The sequence below is a fragment of the Mesoplodon densirostris genome, chromosome 8, assembly GCF_025265405.1.
Source record: "Mesoplodon densirostris isolate mMesDen1 chromosome 8, mMesDen1 primary haplotype, whole genome shotgun sequence".
Classification (NCBI taxonomy): domain Eukaryota; kingdom Metazoa; phylum Chordata; class Mammalia; order Artiodactyla; family Ziphiidae; genus Mesoplodon; species Mesoplodon densirostris.
The window spans coordinates 26,320,736-26,347,222 of record NC_082668.1 but is presented as its reverse complement, the minus strand read 5'-3'; the positions used below and the strand labels follow the sequence as shown (position 1 = coordinate 26,347,222).

The following is a 26,487-nucleotide window of genomic DNA, read 5'->3' as shown; positions in this document are numbered from 1 at the left end:
AGCATTTTCCTTAAGGTCCAGAGAGAAATGAATTCTTTCTGTGATTCCTAACAAGATAATCACTTACTTGCAAGGCTGACTGTCAGGGAGTATTTTCCAGGGGAAGCATGTGAAAACTTCCATGAAACTGGGGCTTGGAGTCTTTTCAGCTCATGACTAGAGAAGCATTTCTTCTGCCCAAAAGATCACCTGGTTGTGAAGAGGTGAGGCAGGGGTCTGCAAAAGTGACACATCCTACATTTTTGCACCTTTACAAAATCAGTGGGGCTTGAACCGAGTGTCTGAAAATTTTATTTTATAGAGACTTTTGTTTAATGAAAATAACAAAGTAGCCCATGGTGCTAAAGCCATGTGTCCATATAAACTAAGGGACTCCTGATCCAACACCGTGTCCACAACAGCTTAACGTTTGCAATTGTGGAAAGAACTACTTTTGCAAAGGCTCTCTGGTATTAGAAAAATTGTATTAATTTTACCCAGAAGTATAAAAGCTGTCCCCTTTGTAATATCAGTAATATCAAGGTCTCTACTGATAGTGTTATTTTAAACTGATGCCCAGTCTCCATCTGTATACTCTTATTCGTTCTTAAGCAAATGGCAATCAGCAGATATAAGTCTGCCTTTAGGTGTCTGCATGGGTACTAGGCTGTCCTTCAAAGACCATATGCATAAAGAGAGGCCCAGCAGAATTCTCTGCCCATAGGATATACAGTAGATTTAGTTTTCTGGCTTTTCAACAACTAGAAGCTTATCCACCTGGATTTCTCATTTGCCCTATTAAAAATCATCTGGCTATCAACTATTGTCCAAAACAATGGAAATACAGCAGTTTGAAATGCTTGTTTTAGCATTTATTTCTCAGAATATTGTTAATTAATTCCTTGGGTTCTTTTTGGAGATGGGAGGGTATCATAGAAAAAAGAAAGGATATGTCACAAATTGAATGCATTTTGTTTGTTTACTAAATGACACCACTCATTTTTTTGTCTCTGCATAAGGTAATAGAACATTTATATTTCCTTCACTTCATTTTGAAACCTCTTACTTAAAGTCATCTGTAACATATTTGCCTGTTAAACTCTACAAGGTGGTATTTGCAAAACAAATTTGAAAAATTCCTCTTTACACGTAATATGTTTTACAAATGGTAAAGGAATAAGAGAATGAGGAAAAAAATAATTGTAATGCTTTAAAGCAAGTTTTCATAAGTGGAACCTGTTTTTTATATGCCCACTTTCAGCTCAACCTAACAAATAACAATTTTAAATGGCAAACATTTTTTACTATGCAAAATCCATCCTACATTTTCATATCCTGCATTTTATTTTGCTACGTTATATTTTGTGGTTAGTTTTCTGGTGTGATTTATTTAATAGTATTAAAATCATTTAACATCTGTTAACCTAACTAAATCTACATCTTACAGCATTATCATGGTTCTGTCCAGATATATACATGCTTTCATAATCACCTTTTCTATTACCTTATGAACTACATATACTAGTTAAATAACCAACATTTATAGATGGATGAATAATTCAAGTTTTGAAATAAAGTTTAGATAGCTCTAGAAAAACATGTATTTACATCCTTCCCTGTCGGGCTTAACCAATTTCCTTTTTTTTAATTTTTTTTTTATTTTTGACACTTCAAAACTCATGTTGATAACCCATTCAACTTCATGTAGGGGCAGCATCTCACAGTCCTACTGGTTTGTCCTAGGCATTGGAAATATACATGATCTTCATGCCAAGTCCTGATTTTACAAGGTATTAACACATACATTATACACTTAGAAGAACACTATTTCTCCTCTCCAGCTACAAATATTCAGTCATTCTTCCTGATCTACTAAGAAAACAATCTCAAATTTTTAGTTTATACATTTTAATCTGATTTGAGTTTTACATTGTTTTTCATTCCGTTTCAAGAATATTACCCGAAAAAAACTCTCATCCTAACCTGTGCCACTAATATTTGGAAAATTAATTTCTACACAGTAGTTCAAACATCTCTTTGTGGTTCAGGATGCTTTGAGGTTCTGGGTCTACCTTGGTTTAGAAAACTTATTTTCTCACCTGCCTAAGAACCACTGCCCTAAACAACCATTTAATTTATACAGTTTTTCTTACCTGGAAATAAGATTCCCCAAGATAGGTATAAGCTACAAGATTTGATGATTTAAAAAATACAGTCTGTGTAATTTGACTATTAATTTTCTCCAAATTTACTTAATTGGTTCTGCATATTTGCACTGATATAACTAGCCTACAATAATCTGATATTCTGATGCACTTCACAGGCTTTAATTGGCATTTTAAAATTTCACTCTACTGAGTTGAATAAGTTATTCTTTGGAACAAATGAAACTTTTTTTTTCTCCCTCTCATACACTCTGAAATATGTTTTCCTAGGGGGACAAATCATTCAAAAGGAACAATGAAGTTTTTGTGAAGCATTTTGGGTCATTTTGGATTATACTTGCATCCATCACAAGTTATTAGTACCTGATGTGTAAGGGTCTTATGTTCCTAGGATGACAGAGACACTACCTTCACTGAATACATTTCTATTACCTTAACCGTAAAATAATTATTTTTCTTTCCTTCTTCAATATAAGTGATTCTGCTTTTCATATCCCCATAGAAAACATATGAATATTGTAAATCAGGAGAAAAAGTCAAGTTCTAGTATCCAACAAGGATGCTGTCAGTGATGAGTTGGTACAGATTTATCTAGAAAGAGAGGTTTATATCTAAACTTTCATAAACACTGATGTGAGGATCCCTTTTCCTGGATACTCCTCTGACTGGGTGAAAGAGCTCTGAGCTATTAGGCTGTGGCCCCTGAATCATTCTGTGTCTTCAACCCTGGGAAGTTCATGTTTGAATTTCACTGGAAGAGCTCTCACAAACCCTTCGCTTGCTCAACCTCAGCCTTTAAGCTTCCCTCACTTTTCATAACTCAGGAAGAAACCAATCCCAATTTCTCCAATGTTCCTGGCCAAAGACCAACATCTATTGTTGATTTAATGGTTAAGTTAGAATCCATATAGGACAATTAGCCAGTGATACAATATCCTTCTAGAACAGTTTGTGTTTGAACGGTAACACTGAAACTATCTTATTTGCTAACTTCAGGAATTTTAGGAGAACTCCCACATGAGTTCACAGGAGATCTTTTAACAAAGAGTTGATTTTATATGACTATTCATAAAATAGTCCATACAATTGTATTCCTTGAATTATATAAAAAAATTAAATGTCATGTCAAATAAATCTGGATTGTAAAATTTTAAAGTTAGGGATAGTATTCCATTTATCTTGGTGTTCCCCACATAACACAGTGCTTTTAGTAGATTATAAATAAATACGAGTTGAAAAAATAAGGGAGCTGAATGGATAGATAGATTTACTTTTCAAAATAGGCATAAACCTAGATTTCTTTTCATCCTGTTTTCTAAACTATCCTCTTTGCCAATAGAGATTTTTAGTCTAATTGCTTTCAATTAGGTTATACATTCAAATTTTATCCAATACTTTAACATTGGAAAGAAATATTTTTTTAAAAATTCCAAATGAATTGGGCCAGATTTTCCTAAAAGAGAGAGATTTCTATTCAATTTTTTCTAATTACTGACCTGAGGCCCCCTTTTCCTGAAAACTCATTCCTACCATTTGTTCCCATTGCTCATCTTAACTCAATAGGTATTCTTTAAAGTGATACACAAGAAAGGTGGCTCTAGAACTAGGATGCTGTGTTTGAAGAAAAAGAGTTATTATATAAAGTATCAAAAGAGTAGTATGTTGGATATTAAAATAATTACATGAGAAGTTTTTTTCACATTTATTTACAACTTTTGACCCAAGAACCTATCTATAAGCAGTGAATGTTTGTATTTCTTTTTATTATACCATTTTATGTGCAAAGAGTTACCTTCTACTTAATATAGAGTCTCATACTAGAAATTCCATGGAATTCAAGCCAATCCTTACTTGCATTCCTTCAAGTGGAGTATACAAACTGGACAAATTTCCTTGTTTAGGAAATGTGATATCATATGTTGATCATGTGCCGACCCTCTCACCGTAATCCCAAAGTGTCAAAGTCCTAATTTGCTTGGTTTGGCATTTCCACAGTCTTTCTTTATCTTAGCTCTTTAAAAAAAAAAAAAGTACTTAAATGAATTATTTTGCTGGTTGCTTCCATATTGCTTCATTCAAAATCCAAAATGGAGTTCAGAAAGAGAACAGATAAAATTATAGCTTAAGTGCAAACTACATTTCTGAGTATCTGCCAAGTAGACATACTCAATCCAGTGTGTTTCTTCCAGTTCAATGGATTCCCCATTGGACCACCCCTGAAAGTGTCAGTAGTTTTCATGAACCACACAGAACTGTCTCTTAGTTTCCCTTCTACTCTTAACATTACCAACTGCCTATCAAGTACTGTCATTCATAGAGGGGAAGAAAATGTTGAAGAATGTAAAGGATTGGGGGGAGGATACATATTCAATAGTGTAAAACACAAAAGTAAGATTTGATGTTACATTTGACTAATATCTTGGCCTCCACTTCTAATTTTAAAGACTGCATATTTAAAATAGTGGCCATTTCACCATATTAAAATATTTCTTTTTACAATTCTTTCAATTTATAGCAACACCTAAGAAGGTTTGATGTAAAAATGTTTGCAATTATAAATTAAAGCTGATAAGAGGGGAGAAAGTAATATGAAGAGACAGATCAAAGCAAAACAAAATGAAAAAAACAAAAAAGCTCTCCAAACATAATTACTAGTTATAACTTTGATTAAGATTTACAACTTGTGAAAGCTGAGTTGGCCATTCATGCTTGTCAAGATTGAAACTGTCTGAGAAAGAGATTGGATTTTCAATCTTAGTTACTATCATACATTATAAAAAAGGTTATCATTTTGTTATTCTGGAAACATCATTAGGATTTCCAGGGATGCTGAAAATGTACACATCGGTTCCTGCAGCTTGGGTCTTTCAAGCATGTGCATTGAAATACAGGAAGGAAGGAAGGAAGGAAGGACAGAAGGAAGGAAGGAAGGAAGGAAGGAAGGAAGGAAGGAAGGGAGGCAAAGAAAAAATGTAAAAAAAAATGTTGGGAACTAGTTTGACAGCAGGCAGTATTGCCTCATATTTGTGGGTCCTTCTCTAGATGTTCCAGTCTCCTGACCAACCCATGCAGAGAAATGAAGAAACAGTGTGGTTCCTCCTGTCTTTCTCTTTCAGTCCTTCCTTCTAATGTTCAAGTTAAATTAGCACATAACTATCATTGCATCTTGATATCTTCCACTGGGAAGTGTCAAAACTACTGGCCTTGAGAGCAGAGGGAAGACCACAAGAGAAAGAGAGGCGGTGGGGAAATTGGAGCGGGCGTCTCTCTCCACCTGAAAACCACTGCTGAGCTTAGACCACAGTATTCCGGTGTCTGTAGGGCGGAGGAGGCAGCACAGTGCCTGGCTTCAGCGAGAACTCAGAGAGGTATTCAGGATTCTCTGCCACAATAGGCCGGATCCTTCCATTTTGTTTATAAAAATATTTTGTGCTGTACTCCTGCAGGTAGTCTGGGTGCTGAAGGGTGCTCCGAGGTGGCAGGCTGTGGTTCCAGTAGTCAGGGTTGTCGAATACTTTCTTGGCCTTCTCTGGCACAGACAGTACTTTGTTCTTCAGGTATTCAGTGTTCCCCAAGGTGTTGGCAAAGGTGTTGAGGTACAGTGGCTCATTCACATACTCATCCTCTGCCTTGGGTGGACCATGGGAAGCACTGTGATATTCGGGATTATCCAAAGCTTGAAGGTCTCCATTTTTCCTCCGAGAGACAAAAGGGTTTTCCTCCACAGGGTTCAGGTATTCTGATGTAATACAAAAGTATCAGTTAACAACTACTTTCTGGAAAATATTAATCAGCCCATGGTTATACAGAATGGTTAGATTCTTTTTCCAGGACAATAAAGCCACATATTTCAGGAATTTTCACAAATTTTTTTTTTTGTTAATTACTACTATCATATGAGAGAGGAGTAAGTGGGTAAAAAATGTTAGTGACAAAACAAGGCACCAACAAGACCCGGGTCAGAGTCCCTGTCCCCTAGATTGTTCTTCTTTCCTTCTGCTTGCATTTGTCTCTCCTACTTATGGGGCCAGTTGTTTAAACGCTTCTATTTTCTAAAAGTTGGTAATTTATGTTGGAAGATAAGAAAACCTATCAAGGTTAAATAGCTTTTAAATATGGAGAAATGAGAATTTTTAAAGAATACTGGAAGATCAAAATATCTACAGATTAACTCCATGTCAAGATAAATGGATGAAGTGAAATAAAAGTAGTTTTTAGTCTACATAATTTGCTTAGAATGTCTGCATAGGTAACAAGGATTTGATTACAGATGTTCCCTCAGAAAGATTTACACACAGGAAAGAAAACATCTAAGGAAAAGACTCAACTAATCAAATCATATAGACATCTAACATGCCTCTATATTGACTTGCTTGACAAAACATATGCTTAACAATAAATATAATTGTAACATTTATTTTCAATGGCTAATCATAATCATAAAATAGCAAACTATTAGTTTGAATCATATGAAATTGCTATTTTGTAGGTTGAAACCAGTCATATAGCAGTTATTTTGCATGATTCAGTCTAATAAATAGGTATTGGGCTAGAATAGGTACTGGGCTAGAATTTTAAAATTTACTGCTAATTAATGCTGCTCTCCAAATGTTTAATTCTATTCCTATGTTTATAGTATAGAACATATATAGACATATATACACATATATAGTAGAACCTCTTTTTAAATATATGCACAAAAATGACACTTTAGCTATTCCTACTTTGGTGTTGGGTAGGGAGAGGGCATAACTGTTTGCTGAGATGATACCATTCTAAAACAAACTTTCTATCCCCTATACTAAACCTGACATGTAGAGAGAAAAATCTCATCAACCCAGGGTTATTTTTTCCTGGATATAGACCTACTGGATATAGTTAACTATTTAGCGTCACATGCAAGTTAAAAGACAGTAATGAATATCCCACCATCATATACACAGATTACAGTTCAATAATTTACAAGGCACTATTATTTCATCCCTTTTTACTATCCTGTGAAAAAGGAAGTGCAAGGTGTATTCTTCCAGCATTATAGACAGAAAATTGAGATTAAATGATGTATGAAGGATATAATTTGTGTTGAACTAGAATTCAAATTCCCTAACTCCTGTTGAATAATCTTGTTCTACTGCACTGTTTTCACTATTGCCCCTACAGGAGTAGGCTGAACTTTACACTTCATCATAAGTTTAATTTGAATGGTTCTCAAAGCTACTGTCATTTTAAGAAAAATATATGAAAAATACCTATAAGGGAGTCAGAATTGGATTTTTCTTATCAGAGTCCTGAAACTTCTTAATTGAAAGTATAGGAATGTCTATACTAAAATTCTCTACTCTCTGAGAACTGAGTTAGAGTTCTACATAAATGTGGGTCTCTTAGTACTCAGAAATAAAATCTGGGGATGGCCTACAGTGAGTCTACACAGACTGACTTGCCTTTCTCTTAGAAGGTTCAAGTTACCTTTTCTCAAAGCAATCTGCTTGTCTATTGTTCTGATGCAAATTTGTATAGCCATGTAGTTCTGTAGATAGGAATAATTTTATGGTTGAGTTGAGAATCTTCCCAGAGAGCATTTCACTTTTGGGCCATCTGTCAAATCTTCTCAAAACCTACATTTGTGTCACTATTGGGCTACTGTCAACATCCAATTCTTTGTTACAGTAATACCTTCATACATATAGAGGTGGATATATTTTAATAGGTTATTGACAATATGTATTTAGGCATCCCTTAATTGCATACTATAACAGTGAATATAACTGCATATTAAGTGAGAAAATGGGCCTTTATACAGAGTCTTAAAATACAGTTTACTGTGACACTGAAGACTCTAAGAAACAGTCACCAGTTTTTAATAAGAATCATCCATCTTCTTTTTCTGATGCTGTTAACATAAAAGGAAAGAGGCTTTCTCAAAATTGAAATGTTATCTGATTTGGGTGTTTAACATTTCTACTACTAACTTTGTAAAGTTATTTCTGTTCTTTGTAAAGGCACAAGCTATGAATATTTTCAAGATGTGATGGTATACATATAAGCATATGCAGGGTCAGAACTTTAATTTTTGAAATGTATCATACAAGAAGTCATAATTTCTTATAATAAACTAGGTCATTTAAATGACACCATTTTAGTGCATCAATCAAGTATTTTATTGGTGCCATTGAAAGCTTTGGACATTTTTACCAACAATATCAGTCTTTATGATCTCCACAATAAGTCCAATGGAGCAAGGGTTCTGAAATCTTGTGATATGCTACCTCATTCAAATATTCCAATAAAGATATGTTTAGATCAGTGCTTCTCAAGCTTGATTATGCATAAAAATCACCTGGGGATCTTGTTAAAATGCAGATTCCTATTCAAGTGGGGCCTGAGATTCTGGTTTCTAAAAAAGCCCCTAGATGATGTGGACGCTTTTGATTCAGAAAGCCTAAGCCTTTGGTGGGTCACAAATTTTACATAGGCAGATAGTTTGGCAATTTCTCTTCCATACTTTGCTTATTTTGATAGAGACAAATGTCAAGTGGCAATCATTTCTGAACATTCTGCTTGTACCTTGTTTGGGTTTGTCTCGCATAGGGGTCATGTAACCTTCTTCATCCAGCTCTCCTCGTGGGCTCCGTTCTGGGGCGAACACTGTGGGGTCAGCGCTGTACCTCTGCGTGCTGCTGTCCTCTTGGACGTGGGGTGTCACGGACTTGCGTAAGGTGCCGTTACAGCAGGAGTCATCAAAAATCTCGGCAGTAGCCCCCTGAGCAACTGGGGCTTCTGGGATTGTGCTGGTAGTGGCCCTATAGGGCATGGGCACTCCTTGTTCTGCAGCAAAACCCCCATCTCGGTACACAAACTGGTTCTGTCAATAGTAGAAACACATTTGGACCAAAGGTATTGTTAGGAATAGCTGTCAAAAATATGAATGTTAATAACCAAAAGAATATGGAAGTTTGTCTTTCAGAGCAAAGTCAGGTTTCTTAATTGAGTTTTTCCCCCAATAGTCAATGAGTTAGAATTAGACTATAAATACCTAAAATTCCAATTTTTCTTATAAAATAAATCAATTGTGGGAAAACATTTTGGAAATATATATTTTAATTTTACTAACCACCTAACACATGGTCTAATAAAAAGTATTTCATGTTCCTATCCCACAACTGCCTATTTTTAATGTAAAAATTCAAAGTGAATCTTCAAGACAAATGGCAATGTCATTAACTATAGGCAGTTGCCATTAAGAACAGAAGCACAGGGCTTCCTTGGTGGCGCAATGGTTGAGAGTCCACCTGCTGATGCAGGGGACACGGGTTCGTGCCCCGGTCTGGAAGGATGCCACATGCCTCAGAGCGGCTGGGCCTGTGAGCCATGGCCACTGAGCCTGTGTGTCCAGAGCCTGTGCTCCGTGGCTGGAGGGGCCGTGGCGGTGAGAGGCCCGTGTATCACAAAAAAGAAAGAAAGAAAGAAAGAAAGAAAGAAAGAAAGAAAGAAAGAAAGAAGAAAGAAAGAAAGAAAGAAAAACAGAAGCACAGTGTTGCAGTTTGAATGGTGTTGTTTCCTTATTGCCTTCTAGTCTGTGGTTACTGTGACTCTGAGTCTCTAGTATCTAACTAGAGAATCATCACTGAGATTCTGATGTTTTAGCCCAAGACCTATAATCATGGAAGTAAAGATAACCACTTTACCCAGAAGCATGATGTATGAACCCAGGTAAATTCTTCAGATGAAAATAAAAAGCTACTGTTGATGCATGATATCTCAACTGTGGATTATCTACTGAGATAAAACATATCTACATAGGCAGGTACACAATCTACAGTAAATTCTTAACTCACTGTTGGCAAAGGCAAAATGAGGAAATTATGGTGAGGCAAGAGAGGAAACATGATAAGCAAAGACCAAAAATCCTAAAAGATGAAGGCTGATTGTGAAATACTTACTCCTGACATGGGGGTGTAGGCAGGAGGAGGGCTGTGTCCAATTTCACTCTAATAGGAAAGAAAAATGGAATGATGGATGTAATAAGAGGTAACATGAATGAAAAAAAAAAGAACAGAAAAAAAAAAGAAAAGCCACATGAGTTGTATGAACCAAAGTGGAAAACATGCACAACAGTGACGTTTGCTAAACAGTAAAATTTTATGCACTCTGACGACAAGCAAATTTATTTATATTTTCTGAGGATATTGAATATTTTAATTCAATCCCTGTAAAGAAGAATTATATAGAAAAAGTAAAAATTTAAATGGATTAAAAATTAAGTTGACAATAAGTTTTCTTCTAACTCTGGAAGAAAGGGAAAAGCAGTAAATTAACTTCAGCTGTAAATAAGGAACACTTTCCTTTGTTACATGTTAAATGACTGGAATGGCCACATATCACAGCATTAACTTTCCTCTCATAAGAAGAAACTTATCTAAAAGGAGATAGAGGTGGACTTCAACTTGCCTGGAATAATTTTTGCTATCAAGTTACATTTATTTTTCACCATTTCAGCAAAGGGTCAACTTCTTAGCCTCTTTTATAAAAAGGTACATAATATTTCCTCATCAGTCTTTTTTTTTTTTTTTAAGTGAAGAAAAAGCAGAAAATCTTGGAAAATCATTTTCTTTACTGGAAACATGCTTTGCATACATTAATTTTATGTATTTAGAATCAGTTGAAATTAGATTTCAATTTAAAAAAAAGACAGTTTTATGGCTTAAAACTCTAACCTATGGGTTAAATAAAAGTCAATATAAAAATATGATAAAATATTAAGGACAACGTTCCTTATGGTAAGTACAGGGGATGTATGAACACAACCTCTGTTTCCTAGCTAAAAATTATATATATATATATATATATATATATATATATATATATAATATCAATCATTTATTAAACACATTTCTTGAGAAACCATGGTCTATGTATGTGCCAGGCACTTTTCTTAGCACTGGAAATAGTGAATAATGCAAATAAAAACAGTTGATTTTATGATCTTTGCATTCTCTACCTTCTGGATTTAACTGAACAGAGATGACTAAAATAAACCTGAAAGACAACATCTTGAAACATCTATGAAACAGAGCTAAATCTTATTCCAGATCAATGTTTTTATAATTTAGAGATTCATAGACTAATCTAAGAACATGGTCCCATGGAGATTAACTGTTTAATACAAATTAATAACAACTAGATAATATAGTTTTCCTTAATTAACTTAGCCTGCTGGACGAATCAAGGGACAAGCTCTGAACCCCTACACTGAATTTACATTTAAACTCTGCCCATAACTGAGTCACTTACATGATGGCATGGAAAATATTTATATCTTTTCTTCTCTAATAACATAACTAACAACACATTGAAGACTATGACATGGAACGTTAGATATATTTAATATGCACTGCATAGGAGATACTTTTGTACAATAGACAGATTGTTGTATGGTATGTTAGAAGATCCAAGCTCCAGTTCCATTTACAAGTGATGTGGTCAATCGTGAAATATCTCAGACCCTCATTTTCATCCTTGGCCTCTCTTATTATTTATTTATTTATTTATTTTTGCGGTACGCAGGCCTCTCACCGTTGTGGCCTCTCCCGTTGCGGAGCACAGGCTCCTGACACGCAGGCTCAGCGGCCATGGCTCACGGGCCCAGCCGCTCCGTGGCATGTGGGATCTTCCCAGACCGGGGCACGAACCTGCGTCCCTTGCATCGGCAGGTGGACTCTCAACCACTGCGCCACCAGGGAACCCCTCTCTTATTCTTAATGAAGATAAAGTACGATATTATATATAGATGAACTTTTTAAGCTCTGCACTATTATACAAATGTAGAGAATATGTGAAATTTAAATGTTCACACCTGCTAAGTCAAATGTTTAAAGCCAAGCAATCAAATTGCCAAGGCTTCTCATCAAAGAAACATTTTTAAATGCCTACTTGTCTTCCATAGGACCTTAAATATAGGTACATTTTGCTACCTTTTAGAGTGTCATAAAATAAAATTCATTTGTTCATAAAATTTGAGAAATAAATTTTCCATATAGTCCAGTGGTATGTAAAATAGAGGGCTGGTACAAAAATATGACACCTGCCTGCTGGAACTTTATCATATTACAACCTTGGCCTTACCCTATCATTAAACCTGGATTATTTGACAAGCATTTAGCAAATATTTATTAAATTGCTACAGTGAAACCACAGGAATTACAGTAGATGCTAGAGATACCATGATACACTAGGAGAGGCGTGTCCAGTGGCCTTTTGTAATTTACATTGTATTATCAAACATTACCTGAGATTATTAGGAGAAAAGGTAAGAGTAAGGTGAGGCTGGAGTGAATTTATTTCAATTTCATGATTAGATATTAAAAGGCAAGGTATTCCAAAATATTCATAATCACCAGTGTTCCTTTGACCTCTTCTTTTGCAAGAGTTGCTATACTGGGTAATGTTCGATTAGAATCACGGCTGAGGAAACAGCACTGCCTGCTGCACATTTAACATTTCATAAAACTTGAGAGATAAATGATCAAAAGAATCACTCACAAGTCATTCTTCATCAGGAAATACTTTATTATCTATATTCATTATCTGGGCTAGACCGCCTTCAGTTGTAAAGGTGTTGTATTAAAAATAACTAGATATCTTGCAGTTAGTCTGTTCCAAGACACGAAGTGCAGCCATGCTTTATTAGAATGGATCTGCTGTCCTTGCTTTGACAAGTCTTTCAGTCAGCAACCTGCCAACTCTGTATCTAGACACACTGCCAGAGACCATCACAGTAATAGGAGTGTCTTCATGTTTTTTCTAGTCTTCAGCATTAAAATGGAAAAAAAGCTAAACAAAACTCCTTTAGCATTCATTGTTTTTAGGGTTACTGGCTGCTTTTTATGTTTCTGTTTCCATTTTTTCCATTTGCTTTTTTTCTGTTTTCCATGATAAAAAACACCTCATTCATATCTCCCTGGAAGGGCAATGCAGCTACAAGGGAACATCTGTGAGGCCAATTAGCTGGGCTGGAAATGTGATATAATTGTTGTTTAAATATATTTAAATTACATGTTAATCACTATGTCATAATTTATAGGCTTTGAAAATAACTTTTTGTACTTGAGAGCCAAGCCAGATTTTACTTGTTTTTGCTGTTTTTAGTTTGTAACAAGCTCTTCTCATTCCTCACACAACCATCCCCCAGTTCCCCATGCTTGAAAAGCTGAACTTTTAATATTGGAAAGAATGACAGCTGCAAGTAAATTGGTTGAGTAAAAATTAAGATCCCCACAATCAGAATGAGCTGCACTGACCTTAACGTTCTAAGCAGAACAAAGCAGTGCTCTCAGTTAAAAGGCTTTTTTTTTTTTTTTATTGTGCCTCTTTCTGCTGTCCGTCAAAGCCCAGCTTTGACGATCTTCAGGATGCAGCACTGGGTACATCTGTTCAATTAACTGGTGAGGGGATTTACTGTCAGCAGGACAAAGATAGAAAGAGGTGGGCTATGAACTGGCAGGTGATCTGGAGCTTGCTCCTGGTGGGGAAATATGTAAGGGTTATGAAGAGAGTCAAGTTTAATTTGTGGCCACAATCACTGGGACACTGTATGATTAACTTGGACCCAAATGCCAGGGGTTATAGAGAAGGCAAATGTCAACAAATATATCAAATACAGTATTAAGTGCACTTTTAGATACATCGTGTCCTAAAATTTAATTTTCAGGTGAATGATAAAGATTTGAAACTTTGTCTTACTACATGTACTGCATTTCTCCTATTTATTGTTTTAATTAAAACGTATTTATTTTATATTATCCCTGGGAAATTTTAAATTGTTAACTAGATGAACTGTGTCCGGTGATTTTTAAAAAATATTATACAAATGTATCTGCTTCAGAAACAAACAAAAAAACATGTTTAATGTCTAACTTCTACCTAAATTAAACATGTGCTTAATGAGAAAGAGTTTGTTTTTAATCTTCAGATAATTGTTACTTTTAGTATTAACTATAGGATTAAAGTTTCTAGGGCCAAGAATCACTCTAAATCCTTTTAACTAAAATGGCATGTGTCTCTATAAGATGGTGCTAATCCACCAGCACTAATGTATTACCTAGACACGTCCACATAGTAATTATTAAGGGTTCTCAATTTTTTATCCTCCTTGGAATATATCCTTAACACTCTGATGGGCATTTTCACATTCCACAGGTCAGGTAGCAGATAGATAAAATTTTGTTTGTTTGTTTGTTTTCATTATGTACAATTCCTGATGTATGGTTATAACTCTATATCTTTTTTACAACTAAGTTCAATATACCAGCATTTGAGATATCTGGATTTTGAATCTTCATTTTTCATAAGGCAACCAGAAGAAAACAAGCAAAATGTGTTCATATTCCCCAAACCAGTAAGAACTGGGTAAGCCTATTGTATCTAGGCAGCTGGCTCACACACACACATGCATATGTGTGAACACATATGTTACACAAAACACCTTTTGTCTCTTTAGATATGTGCTTATTTATTAATGTACTCATTTATTTACTTAGTTTGATTATGTGAGATGCTACTTTAAAAAAAACTGTTTTTACTCTACACTCACACACAAAAGTTAATAATGATGATATAATAATAAATAAAAATATAATGATATAAAATTATAATAAATAAATTAATTAATAATAATGACCCTATGCTCCACCTGAAGGAGTATTAACTTGTGCTTTCATTCTCTGTTCACTTTTCACTAACCCTAGAAGTTAATTATAAAGTCTACTCTGTTTTACAGATGAATATATTACTTCTCTTAGGAAAATTGAGAAATAACAAGGGAAACCAACATGTACTGTATACCTACCATATGCCACAGACTAGAATATTGTAGGTTTTATTTATTCATATGACCTTTCAAGGTAAATATGATTATTAAAAATTATGACTCCCATTTTGCAGATAAGAAAACTGAGCCTCAAAGAAGTTAAAAGTCCTTCCCATGCACACACACAGCCATTGGTGGCTCTCTGAATCCTACATCTTTTTATTATGCCACATGTAGATTTTGACTTTAGCATTTCTATTTTCTGTTTGCCCTCCCTCTGCCCCTGCATAATGCCTCAACTCTTCTCTCAAATAAGATTTCATGATTTCTCTTTCTTATGAAAAACGAATTTGAAGGAGAAATTTGAAAAATTAACTAGCCTTAGTTATAAAATACTGAAAATGCCTTACAATGTTGCCCCTACATCTTACTTGCATTTTAATTTACTACAAGCACTTAAACAGAAAAGGAACTAAAAGTAGAATGTTAAGTGCTAACAGAAGATATATATATATATATATATATATATATATATATATATATATACACACACACACACACACACACACACACACACACACACACACACTATGGTTTTAGATCAACAAGAAAGGACTGTTAGGGAAGAATATATATATACACATATATGTGTGTGTGTGTGTATATATATATATATATATATATATATATATATAACTTACCTGGACAAGAGCAAAAACCAACCCTGAAGCAGGAGGAGATGGTTTGACATAATGGGAGAGCACAAAGATCTTCCATGACAGCACTCTTGCTTATGGATTTATTATTCCTAGTCCAGGGCTTAGCCAATAAATTCCTATTCTTGTTCCACTATGGGTAAGTAATCTATTGTAACCCCGAGCGGCAGTTCCTATAGCCTTTCCAAATATTAGTAGAACAAGAAGATATTCTTTTTTAAAATATTCATGGCTAGATGAGTCAACAAAATGGGAGCTGAAAACTCCTCACTTCATACCTTTAGGTTTTAAGTATGTTCGTATTACATAATGAAGTTGAAGAACATTATTAGCACAGTCAAAAAAGAAAGGATATAAAGAAATGTGATTTTACATTAGTGCCTACATTCCTTAGCTTCATTCAAGATAAGCAATAAGAATTCTGTCACCTTTCTTGAGATTAGTAATCATGTAGAATTTATATCTCTTCATCCTGGGTGCAAGTTCTAAATGTATTTTTGTTTTTAGTTCTGCCAACTTTCTTTTGACTCTTTATTTTGTTTACATTTCTTTTCACAAGCATATTGTAATATCTGAACCTTCTCCTAATTATCACTTAGCTACTAGTTGACATATGTAGCTAGAAATCTAAAAAGGAGAACTTCTAGGGGGTTCCTTAAAGATATTGCAACAGTTCTTTTCAGTTACAGAGTATACAGCTATTTTTCCTAATTTTTAAACTCATCCTTGAGAACATCTAGTTCAATTGCACTACCTCTGTTTGAGTTTAAATGAAATCATTAAGCCTTTTCTGTGTCCAAATTCTTAGCTACTCTAATTCTTGAAGTACATCCAAAAGTTATCTGTCTCTGTGCTTGATTGATTTTTATCCCAATATCATGAGGATTATTTAGTGAAGACTTCTTAGTACATGAAAAATGCATTGAGGTCAGGCAACTTTTGAAGACGAAAATACCATAGACATGGAGCAAGCGGCCACATGAGGTCCTTCTACCTCTAGGGTTACATTCTTGAACATTTGTCATTAAACCATGTGACTTTTAACAAATTCCTTAATCTCGTGAACCCTTAGTTTATTTAGCTCTGAAAAGAAGAATGGGTCTATAAAACAGGTAATGGGAAAGATCCCTTCCAACTATCAAATTATATGTATGTAAAATGAATATTCTGTGTGAAGCCCATATCATTGATTGCTAAATATTGTAAAATGTGATTAGCATTAAAGCAAAGGCATCTTATAAACTTTTCTCACATAAACCTTTTTAAAGTATATTAATTATTTTTTTCTTTTTCCCCTTTTCTCTAAATGGAGTATCTATGAAGTACCTTAGACTATATGAAATATATGATTATGCTCTTGGGAGGCAAGACCACATTTGGATGTGACTAATGAAGATACAATTTTGAATTGAAGTTTTATAATTTAAATTTTCCATTTTACTGATGGATACACTGATGCTCTAAGACGTTAGGTTAATTTTTCAAATCACACAACTAGTTAGCAACAGTACTAGAAACAAGATTCCCTGAGTCTCCCTTTAATGTACATCCCATTATACTTACAGCCTCAAATTGGCATTAATAAATGATAAAAAGTCAGTTTTAGAGGTAAATTTGATGTTTTTCAGAAAAAAATATTTTCCTCAATATAGCCAAAAGCATTTGCCTTAAACCGTGATGGCATTTATTTACAGTTGAAATATAACTGATATATTCTTAAAGTGAATTTAATGCAGCTTTGGTTATAAGAAAAGTATATACATCATTTTTTTTCTTATTGAATGGGCTATATGTTTATTAGACAAAATGGATACCTTAATATTAAGTACTATAAATAAAAGCTGTCCTTATATCATTTGATTAAAAACAGTGTTGATTAAAATGACACTTTACTTACAAAACAGATTACCCTCCATGTAGAGAGAAAATATTATTTAAACATTCTAGCTATAAAAGCCAGTAATTATACATATGCTTATTTTCAGTTGACATATTTTCACTTTCATAGTATTTATCTCTATCTGTGTAATTAGATAATGTATGGGAAATACAGAAATAGTTTAAAAATTAAATACTCTATAGCCGGGGTCCTCAACCCCGGGGCCACGGACCGGTACCGGTCTGTGGCTTGTTAGAAATCAGGCCACACAGCAGGAGGTGAGCGGCGGACGAGTGAGTGAAGCTTCATCTGCCGCTGCCCATGGTTCCCCATGGCTCGCATTACCGCCTAAACCATCGCCCCCGTACCCGGTCCGTGGAAGAATTATCTTCCACAAAACCGGTCCCTGGTGCCGAAAAGTTTGGGGACTGCTGATCTATAGGGCAAAATGAAAAAAATGAAAAAAACAAAAAAATTATAGACACTCTGAATGTCATGAATGCCATTACTTTAGAATTTGAAATGCTAAGTCTTGGCCTGGGTATTAATAGGTTTCCTTTTATACTATTAGTAAAGACTTACTTAAATCACAATTTGTGTGTTTGTGTGTGTGTGTGTCTGCACACATGTGCACATGTGTATATATGTATTCATATACACATTAAGAAAATTAATAGCTTAAAACAAGATAACAAAGTTTTATTTAACTCATTCAAACTAACACATTTTCTTTTACAGGTTGCTAGCCCATTTGTGGGCTTGTTTTTGCTTTGTTTCCACTGTTTTTCACATGTGGATATTTTTTATCAGCAAATGAATCGTGTTCACTGAAATACCATTTACAAAAGTTCTACTTGGAAATGTTTGTTTAGTGGTTATTCGGAGTTATTCTATTTACTTGCAAATAATAAGCAACAGTGAAATACTTTATATTTCTACCTCCTTTTTAGCAATAATCCGAGCTCTGTAAGTTTTATTATACATTCCAAATAACAATGGCAGTATTTTGAGCAATCTGTGTGTGAGAATGTAAAAAATACGAAGGGCATAGTTTGTGTGTTAGGAGTTGGAAAACAAACAATATAGAAAACAGAATTGCAAATTTTATAAATCTAATTTTGGTATGTAGATTTTATTCAGTGTCTTAAATGATAGGTGTTGGTAACAAGCAAACAATTTACCAAAATACAGATAACACTTTCAGTGCTCCTATCATTTCAGTGTGGATTAGATTGGAAATATCTTGTTATGCTAGTTTATGCAAACTGTTCACCAGATAAAAAGTGAATTGGTTACAATGGTTGATTTGTCCAACTACTGCTCTTTAAGCTAGCAGGTGGCACAGCTGTTGCTGTACATAAAAAGATTTCTAACAGTCCACCTGGAATTAGGACATCTGGTTTGTGCGAGCTGATCTGAATAATGTACTGTGCATACTTGGGTACAGCTACTAACAGAGCAAACAGCACATGGCTCTCCCATCAGCCCAGAGCAAACACCAGTTACATTTCACAGAAGCTGGCTGCTATTTACAATTGATAGGAGCCAAAATGAATATCAGATTAAAGGCAGTACCCCAAGAGAAAAAACCTCTCCCCGAGACCTACTTGTTGCCCATAGTCTAAGGAGTTTTTACCATTTTCAAAAATCCCCCAAATTTGATTTTTATGCATATAAAAAGGAAGAAGAAAAATATATAAAGAATTCCTGCATCTATTTGTGAACCACTTTGGAATTTCCTAAAATAAAAAATGACCAATACTTCTTAGTTTCCTATTTAAACCGTTTGCTGCCAAAGTCAACCTAGATTAGCCAGAACCATGGTCATAATAGTTTCCTTTCAAGTTCTAAAATGGCTAACAGTTTAATAAAAAAATATGAAGAAGGCAAATAAATATAATAGACCAGAAACTGGACAGTCTAATTTAAATCTGACATGGATGTCAGAGATCACCCAATCACTTTCTCCCTATTTTCAGCTATGGTAATAGAGATGGCAAGCGACTTTCCTCAAGGTCACACAGCTAGTTACTAACAAGCAAAAATCAATAGGCCCAATTAGAAAAATATATTTATGGTTTACTATGAAACAAAAATCAATCTGCTTGGTATCCTTAGATTATGTCTGCATAGCTTAGTCAGGGGCAAGCCAGGTGAAACTCTAGAGCAGTGAAGTCTGATTTCTACATTTCCTTTTCAATTTCAAGCCCATGATTTTTTACTCCTCCCTAACAGACTCCAGAGCCCACTGATTCTTGTCCTGGTTCTATAGGAAATGGGACCATAACATCCTCCCATAGAAGATGTAACATTCTGAGTCAGTAACTCACACACCAAAACCTCCTCTCTTATCTACAGCCTTATCCTCTTCTCAGGGACTGGGCTGTAGTTAGGCCAGAGGGCATCCATGTAGTCTGATTAATTTGGGGGAATTTTCTCAAATTGGTGGTAGTAGATCATAATAGCCCCACCTCAAGTAACACTGAACTATTGAGCACCAATGTGTACTTGCATAATTAACTGCTGACCTGACATCTCCACTGGAATGTTCCATGGTTTTTCAAAAGTCACATTTTCAAAACTGAAATGAACATCTCCTCTCCTGACCCTAAATGGAATCCTCTTATGTTTTTTGCTTGGTGAATGGTATCAACAACTTATCTACTTGCGTAAATTAAATATCTCAGTGTCATCTTTGACTTCACCTCTATCTCACTCTTCATAAGCATCCAAAGTCTACCCATTTAAACATTTTACTACCTCAAGAAGCCAACCATTTTCGCCATCCTCATCAATACTATTTTAGTTGTGGTTTTAAGGTGCCATATAATTTGTCATTCTAAATGGAGATTTTGAGGATAAAAGAAAGTGTTATTAATATTTAAGCCAGGATAATAGACGTATACCAGGACTCTCTAGGGAAAACAGGCACAGCACACGTGATGAACTTAATGTTAACCTAATTTCTTGACTAGACTACTGTAATAGTTTTCTAGTTGATCTCCTTGATCTTTGTCTTTCCTTTTACTCCAATCTAATATTCACATTTCATCCCCCTACTTAAAAACCTACAAGACCCCTTCTTGCCTCAAGTTAAAACAAGTCTCAATTTCTTGTGGCATTGAAAGCTTTTGGTACCTATGGTTCCTGCCAATTTCTCCAACTTCACCTCTCTGCTCTCTCCTCCTATGCCTCCAGTCAAACAAAGTACTGGCAGTTCCTCCCATGGTCCATTACCTTTGTCACCTCCAGTCTCTGCCCAGACTCCAGTTGTTTCCTCAATGCTCTTTCTAGCTTTTTTACCTTGATTACATATTAGTTCCATGGAATGTTATCATTGCCCTGATTACATTTAATTGTTGATTCAAAAATATCATCAAGAACCTATTCTGTGCCTCATATGAATAATTTAGCAACCGCATTATAATTGCTTATTTACTTCATTGGTATGTCTTCTTTCTTAGACTGTGAGCCTATTTGGAAGAGGACTTACTTAAATTTACCATTATATCCTTGATACGTAGCACAGGCAGGGACATGGACATGGGGAATGTTTAGTAAAAGTATATTGAATCAAAGGATGGTTAGATGGAAAAGATATTTAAACCCAAAGTTTGGCTTTATTAATGAGAATCTCAGGGCCTTCAGCCAGGAAGTGGGATATGTTTTACAGAATAAAGGATTTTAGCATTCCTTAAATTATATATTACACACATCTTATTCTGCAGATACTCAGGGTGAGTCCTAAATTGAAATTTAATCCCAATACAATTATCTGAATATTATTTCTTACCTAGTACACTCATTCTTCCTGTCAATTAGGTACTATTTCTGGAGGCATTGTTTAAGATCTTAATTCTAATGGCAAAAAAAAAAAGTATTTTTACAAATAATGAATGGTTACAGATGAAATGGATATTTCACATCTAGTTATAAAGCTCCAGGATTCTATCACTAGTATGACAACACTCACTTGAGACATCTATGTTGAGACATCTACGTATTTCCTAATGCTTTGGAGGTCTAGGAAGCTCAGCCTTATGCTTTATCCTGAAGGATATAAATTGTTAAGTAAGAACAATAGGAAAGACAAACCCTGAGGATAAATTGCCTGTAGGCGGATGGAGAATGTAGTTTTGACTCATAAGATCAAACACAAATCACTACAAGTATCCATTTTAAGTCATACATACCACCCACCTATATTTCTGTGCATATCACAGACACCTGTAGGGAAGAGTCATTTTAACTGTTTCAAAAAGCCTTTTTAGAATAATCATGGCTAAGTAGTATAGAAGATCAAAGTTATAAACAAAATAAATTCTAAATGTCTAGGAAAGGAAGAAGCTACATGAGAAGAGCACTTGATTAGGGAAGAGAACTGCCCCCCAACAGCTCTGCCACTGTAGATAAATTTTCCTCAAAGCTTAGTGTCCACATTTGTAAAATGGAAATAATAATGTCTGTCTGCCCACTTTATGAGTTTTAGAAGTTCATGTTCATGGTAAATATCTTTGAAAAAAATGTATTATATAAATGTGCAACAGATTTTTTTTCTAGTAATCAAAAAAAAAATACAGCTGAATGCTGACTTGTCCAAATAACACTCATACAACACCATACTAATTTCTGCAAAGCAAGCAATCATACGTTTCTTGTATACTAGAATAAAAGTATGCAAACAGCTACCTATTTTTTATCTGTGTGATGATAGAGTTCATTTCACAAATTTAGTATTACATGTCATTTGAAACAACTGTCAAAAGGAATTGGTGTTACTGATACAAATAAAACATAATTTACAAGTTTCAGTTGAATATATATATATATATATATATATACACACATAGATTAGTACATTTAAAGTTATTATAAAACATTTCTTTGAAAATAAAAAAAAATAATGATATGCTTTTCTTAGTACAGCAGTAAATCAAAGCAAGACCCTTCAGAGCTCTTTCAGCACTTAGACACAGAAAGGTGCATATTAAATGTTCAATAATAAATTCCTTAAGCTGCTAAAATAAATTAACTGAATGACCTAACAGTAGAGATTATGATGAATTGAAATAAAATCTTCATTACTTTTGTTTTCTTTAGATGATGAGGGTGTGAGAGTCAAGGAAAGTCAAACATTAGAAATTCACATCTCTAGAGAACATGGGTTGGCCTTGATTTTCTCGAACCATTTCTACACATCCAGACAGACTCCTCATAATATATGTCTCAGAATTCACGCTGAGGCATTGTCAACAGGCCAAGAAGTCCTCAGTCCAGAATGTGCACCTAGATTAAATTTTTTCTTCCCTGCTATCGCTGATGTTTTCAGGGAAAGCTGGCACATTAAGAGAAGCACATAGTAATGTAAGAAATGTTTGAATTCTCCTACCCTGTTTGGTGGAGAGAGAATTCTTATATGTCACCTCTTTAATAAGTAAGATTTGAAGCATTTTATAGATTTTAAATGCATGCTAGACACTTTTAAGAAAGACATTTCTTGGAAAGAAAGTAGCTAAGTTACAGAAAAGTGCTTAGATTTGCAATCTGAAATAATTTGATAAATGACTTGGAGTTGAGAAAAATAAAATAGATTAGATTTTTCCACATATTTTATACCCCAGGCTTTTTCCCAAGGTCTACCAAACAACCAACAAAAAAAGTACTAGACAGACAAGAAAAAAACCTAGTTTATTTCCCAGGTCACTTTGTCCTTTATTATGTACTAGCACAATTATTATTTATCATTTCTAAAGAAGATATTAAGCCAAGGTGCAGCTATGTTCTGACAAAAGAAAATATTAGTACTTGATCTTATGAACATAATCAAAAAGGAGACTGTGGTTGGTTATCTTTCATTCCATAAGTCTTAAACACTAAACATCCCAGGCTCTCATAGGAACCTTTACTGTTTTTCTTTGTAAGTATATATCCAAGAGTTTTTACAAACTGTTTCTATTTCATATGTGTTATCCTTTAGGATGCAAGCTCCTTAAATACATAACCAACTAGTTGTATTAGTATCTCTCTTCTTTCTCCCAAATTTACTTATCTAAATATTAAAAATATACCTAGTAGCTCAGATTTTGCCAAAAACAATGAATGAGAAGAGGATGTTTGGATCATTCTTATGACTGATCTCTTAAATTCTTACTGAAAGATAGGTAACCAAAAGCTCAGGTGAGAGCAATTAGAAATAAAATCAGCACACTGACAGCACTTTTAGGATTTTAATCCAGTCTGTTGCCATACTAAAGCATACTGAATGTCAATTTTGCAGGAGGAGAAGATATTTCCAAGAGAGCTTGATGTAACCTCAGGTTGTGAATTATTTGTTTTGAAATGCCTTTATATTTTCCTGCTTGGAAATTCTGGTCAAGAGAAGAGCAAAAACAAGTAGCAAGCTCATCCTAAGCATATGGTCAGGTGAACATTCATAAAATATTTAGCAGCCCACAAATAAAATTTTTAAAAATGTTACATCATCCGCCTCCAGAAGGGAGGAAGGAAGCACAATAAATAAAGGGTTGTTTGTTATTATATTAAATTTCCGGGGTCCACCCCATCCAACTTGAGATTCTAAATACCAGAAGCCCCAAAAGAAGTTTTCATTAAAGTGCTATTTAGAACTAGGAACACAGACATAAGAATTCTTTCTCCACCAAACAGGGTAGGAGAGTTCAAACACTTTTTTACTATTGCTGATGTTTTCAGGGAAAGCTGGTACATTAAGAGAAGCACATAGTAATGTAAGACATGTTTGAACCATCACTTACGTCAGACTTCTCATGCAGTCTCCTTTGACTCAGGAGAGAATCAGTCTTTGTTTTAGTTCACATTTTAAAAAGCAGTCACAATTTTCTCACTAGAAGCAAATCTGGCCTTGTCACTTCCCTCTTTAAAAAAGCAACTTGTTCAAATGACCCCGAATGCATTCTGTTTGCCCCTATTGTAACACTTTTCTCATTGCATTTTATTGCCTAGCTACTTCTCTGCAAATTTCTTGAGGGCAGGACTGGATGTGCCTCTAATGGGCAACCATGGGATTAGATACATAGTAGACACCTTAATAAGTGTTTGATCAATGAATAAATGATTGAATAAATAGGTGCTCTTCGATACGTGCCTGAAATAATCAGCTATTTTTTTTTTTTTTTTTTTTTTTGCGGTATGCGGGCCTCTCACTGTTGTGGCCTCCCCCGTTGCGGAGCACAGGCTCCGGACGCGCAGGCTCCGGACGCGCAGGCTCAGCGGCCATGGCTCACGGGCCCAGCCGCTCCGCGGCATATGGGATCCTCCCAGACCGGGGCACGAACCCGTATCCCCTGCATCGGCAGGCGGACTCTCAACCACTTGTGCCACCAGGGAGGCCCTAATCAGCTATTTGAGTGAGGTAAGTGAAAATTTTTGAGTCTGAATTAGTGAATAAGCAGCTACTAGTAAGACTATTTGGATAGTCCCTTAAATATCAAAATTAACATTTATGAGGAATTTAATGACAAATTAAAAAGTTAAAATTATTTACTAATGTATTCATCTCATTTTTTTTTTTTTTGTGGTACGCGGGCCTCTCACTGTTGTGGTATCTCCCGTTGTGGAGCACAGGCTCTGGAAGCGCAGGCTCAGCGGCCATGGCTCATGGGTCCAGCCGCTCTGCAGCATGTGGGATCTTCCCGGACCGGGGCACGAACCCGTGTCCCCTGCATTGGCAGGCGGACTCTCAACCACTGCACCACCAACGAAGTCCTATTCATCTCATTTTTAAAGAAATGAGTACTGAACTTCTGGCAATGATAAAACAGCAAAAACAAACAAAAAAACGTGGTCAGCAGCAGAGTGAGAAGCGATGCATCATTGTGGTGAAGAGTATGGCCTCCAGGAACACAGAACCAGGTTACCTGTTCTGTCATTTAATACCCATGGCTCAATTCCACCACGTACAAAACGTGATAATAATAGTAAATAACTCATAGGGTTTTCATGAGATTAAATAAACTAATAAATATTATATGGTTAATATGTTACCTGGCATATAATAAGTGATAATAATTGTCACATTATTATGTATTCTGTGAGTCATCTCATATTCTTAAAAATATATGTAATCATTAGGAGTAAAATAATGAGTTTACTCATTTAAACTCAGGAGTAACCAATAGCTTGGTCTCTGTAACACAGAACTACAGTACCTGGCTCTAAATAAGAAGAAATTATACCAAACTCCAAATGAATTTGAATTATGTACATTTCAACATCTCCAATATGCAAATAATTTTAAACATTATTATTGTCTTCCAGACAGGGAAAACAATTAAGTATGGATGTTACTACAACCCAGGAATCCCACTACTGGGCATATACCCTGACAAAATCATAATTGAAAAAGAGTCATGTACCCCAATGTTCATTGTAGCTCTATTTACAATAGCCAGGACATGGAAGCAACCTAAGTGTCCATAGACAGATGAATGGATAAAGAAGATGTGGCACATATATACAATGGAATATTACTCAGCCATAAAAAGAAATGAAATTGAGTTATTTGTAGTGAGGTGGATGGACCTAGAGTCTGTCATACAGAGTGAAGTAAGTCAGAAAGAGAAAAACAAATACCATATACTAACACATGTATATGGAATCTAAAACAAACAAACAAAAAACTGGTTCTGAAGAACCTAGGGGCAGGACAGGAATAAAGACGGAGACCTAGAGAAGGGACTTGAGGACACAGGGAGGCAGAAGGGTAAGCTGGGACAAAGTGAGAGAGTGGCATGGATGTATATACACTACCAAATGTAAAATAGGTAGCTAGTGGGAAGCAGCCGCATAGCACAGGGAGATCATGTCGGTGCTTTGTGACCACCTAAAGGGGTGGGATAGGGAGGGTTGGAGGGAGGGAGTTGCAAGAGGGAGGAGATATGGGGATATATGTATATGTATAGATGA

The 26,487-nt window shown here is 35.2% G+C and overlaps 1 protein-coding gene across 1 annotated transcript in view; it reads right to left on the bottom strand.

Moving 5' to 3' along the window:
* Positions 1 to 5,437: 5,437 nt before the first annotated feature.
* The window catches only part of ERBB4 (erb-b2 receptor tyrosine kinase 4), a 728,717-nt gene continuing 707,667 nt past the window's right edge, over positions 5,438 to 26,487 (bottom strand). Inside the window, exons 25-27 of the mRNA XM_060107375.1 lie at positions 10,085 to 10,132; positions 8,709 to 9,006; positions 5,438 to 5,883 (exon numbers count right to left, since the gene is read on the bottom strand). Of these exons, the coding sequence (XP_059963358.1) occupies positions 5,438 to 5,883; positions 8,709 to 9,006; positions 10,085 to 10,132 (792 nt within the window). The remainder of the gene's footprint in view (positions 5,884 to 8,708; positions 9,007 to 10,084; positions 10,133 to 26,487) is intronic.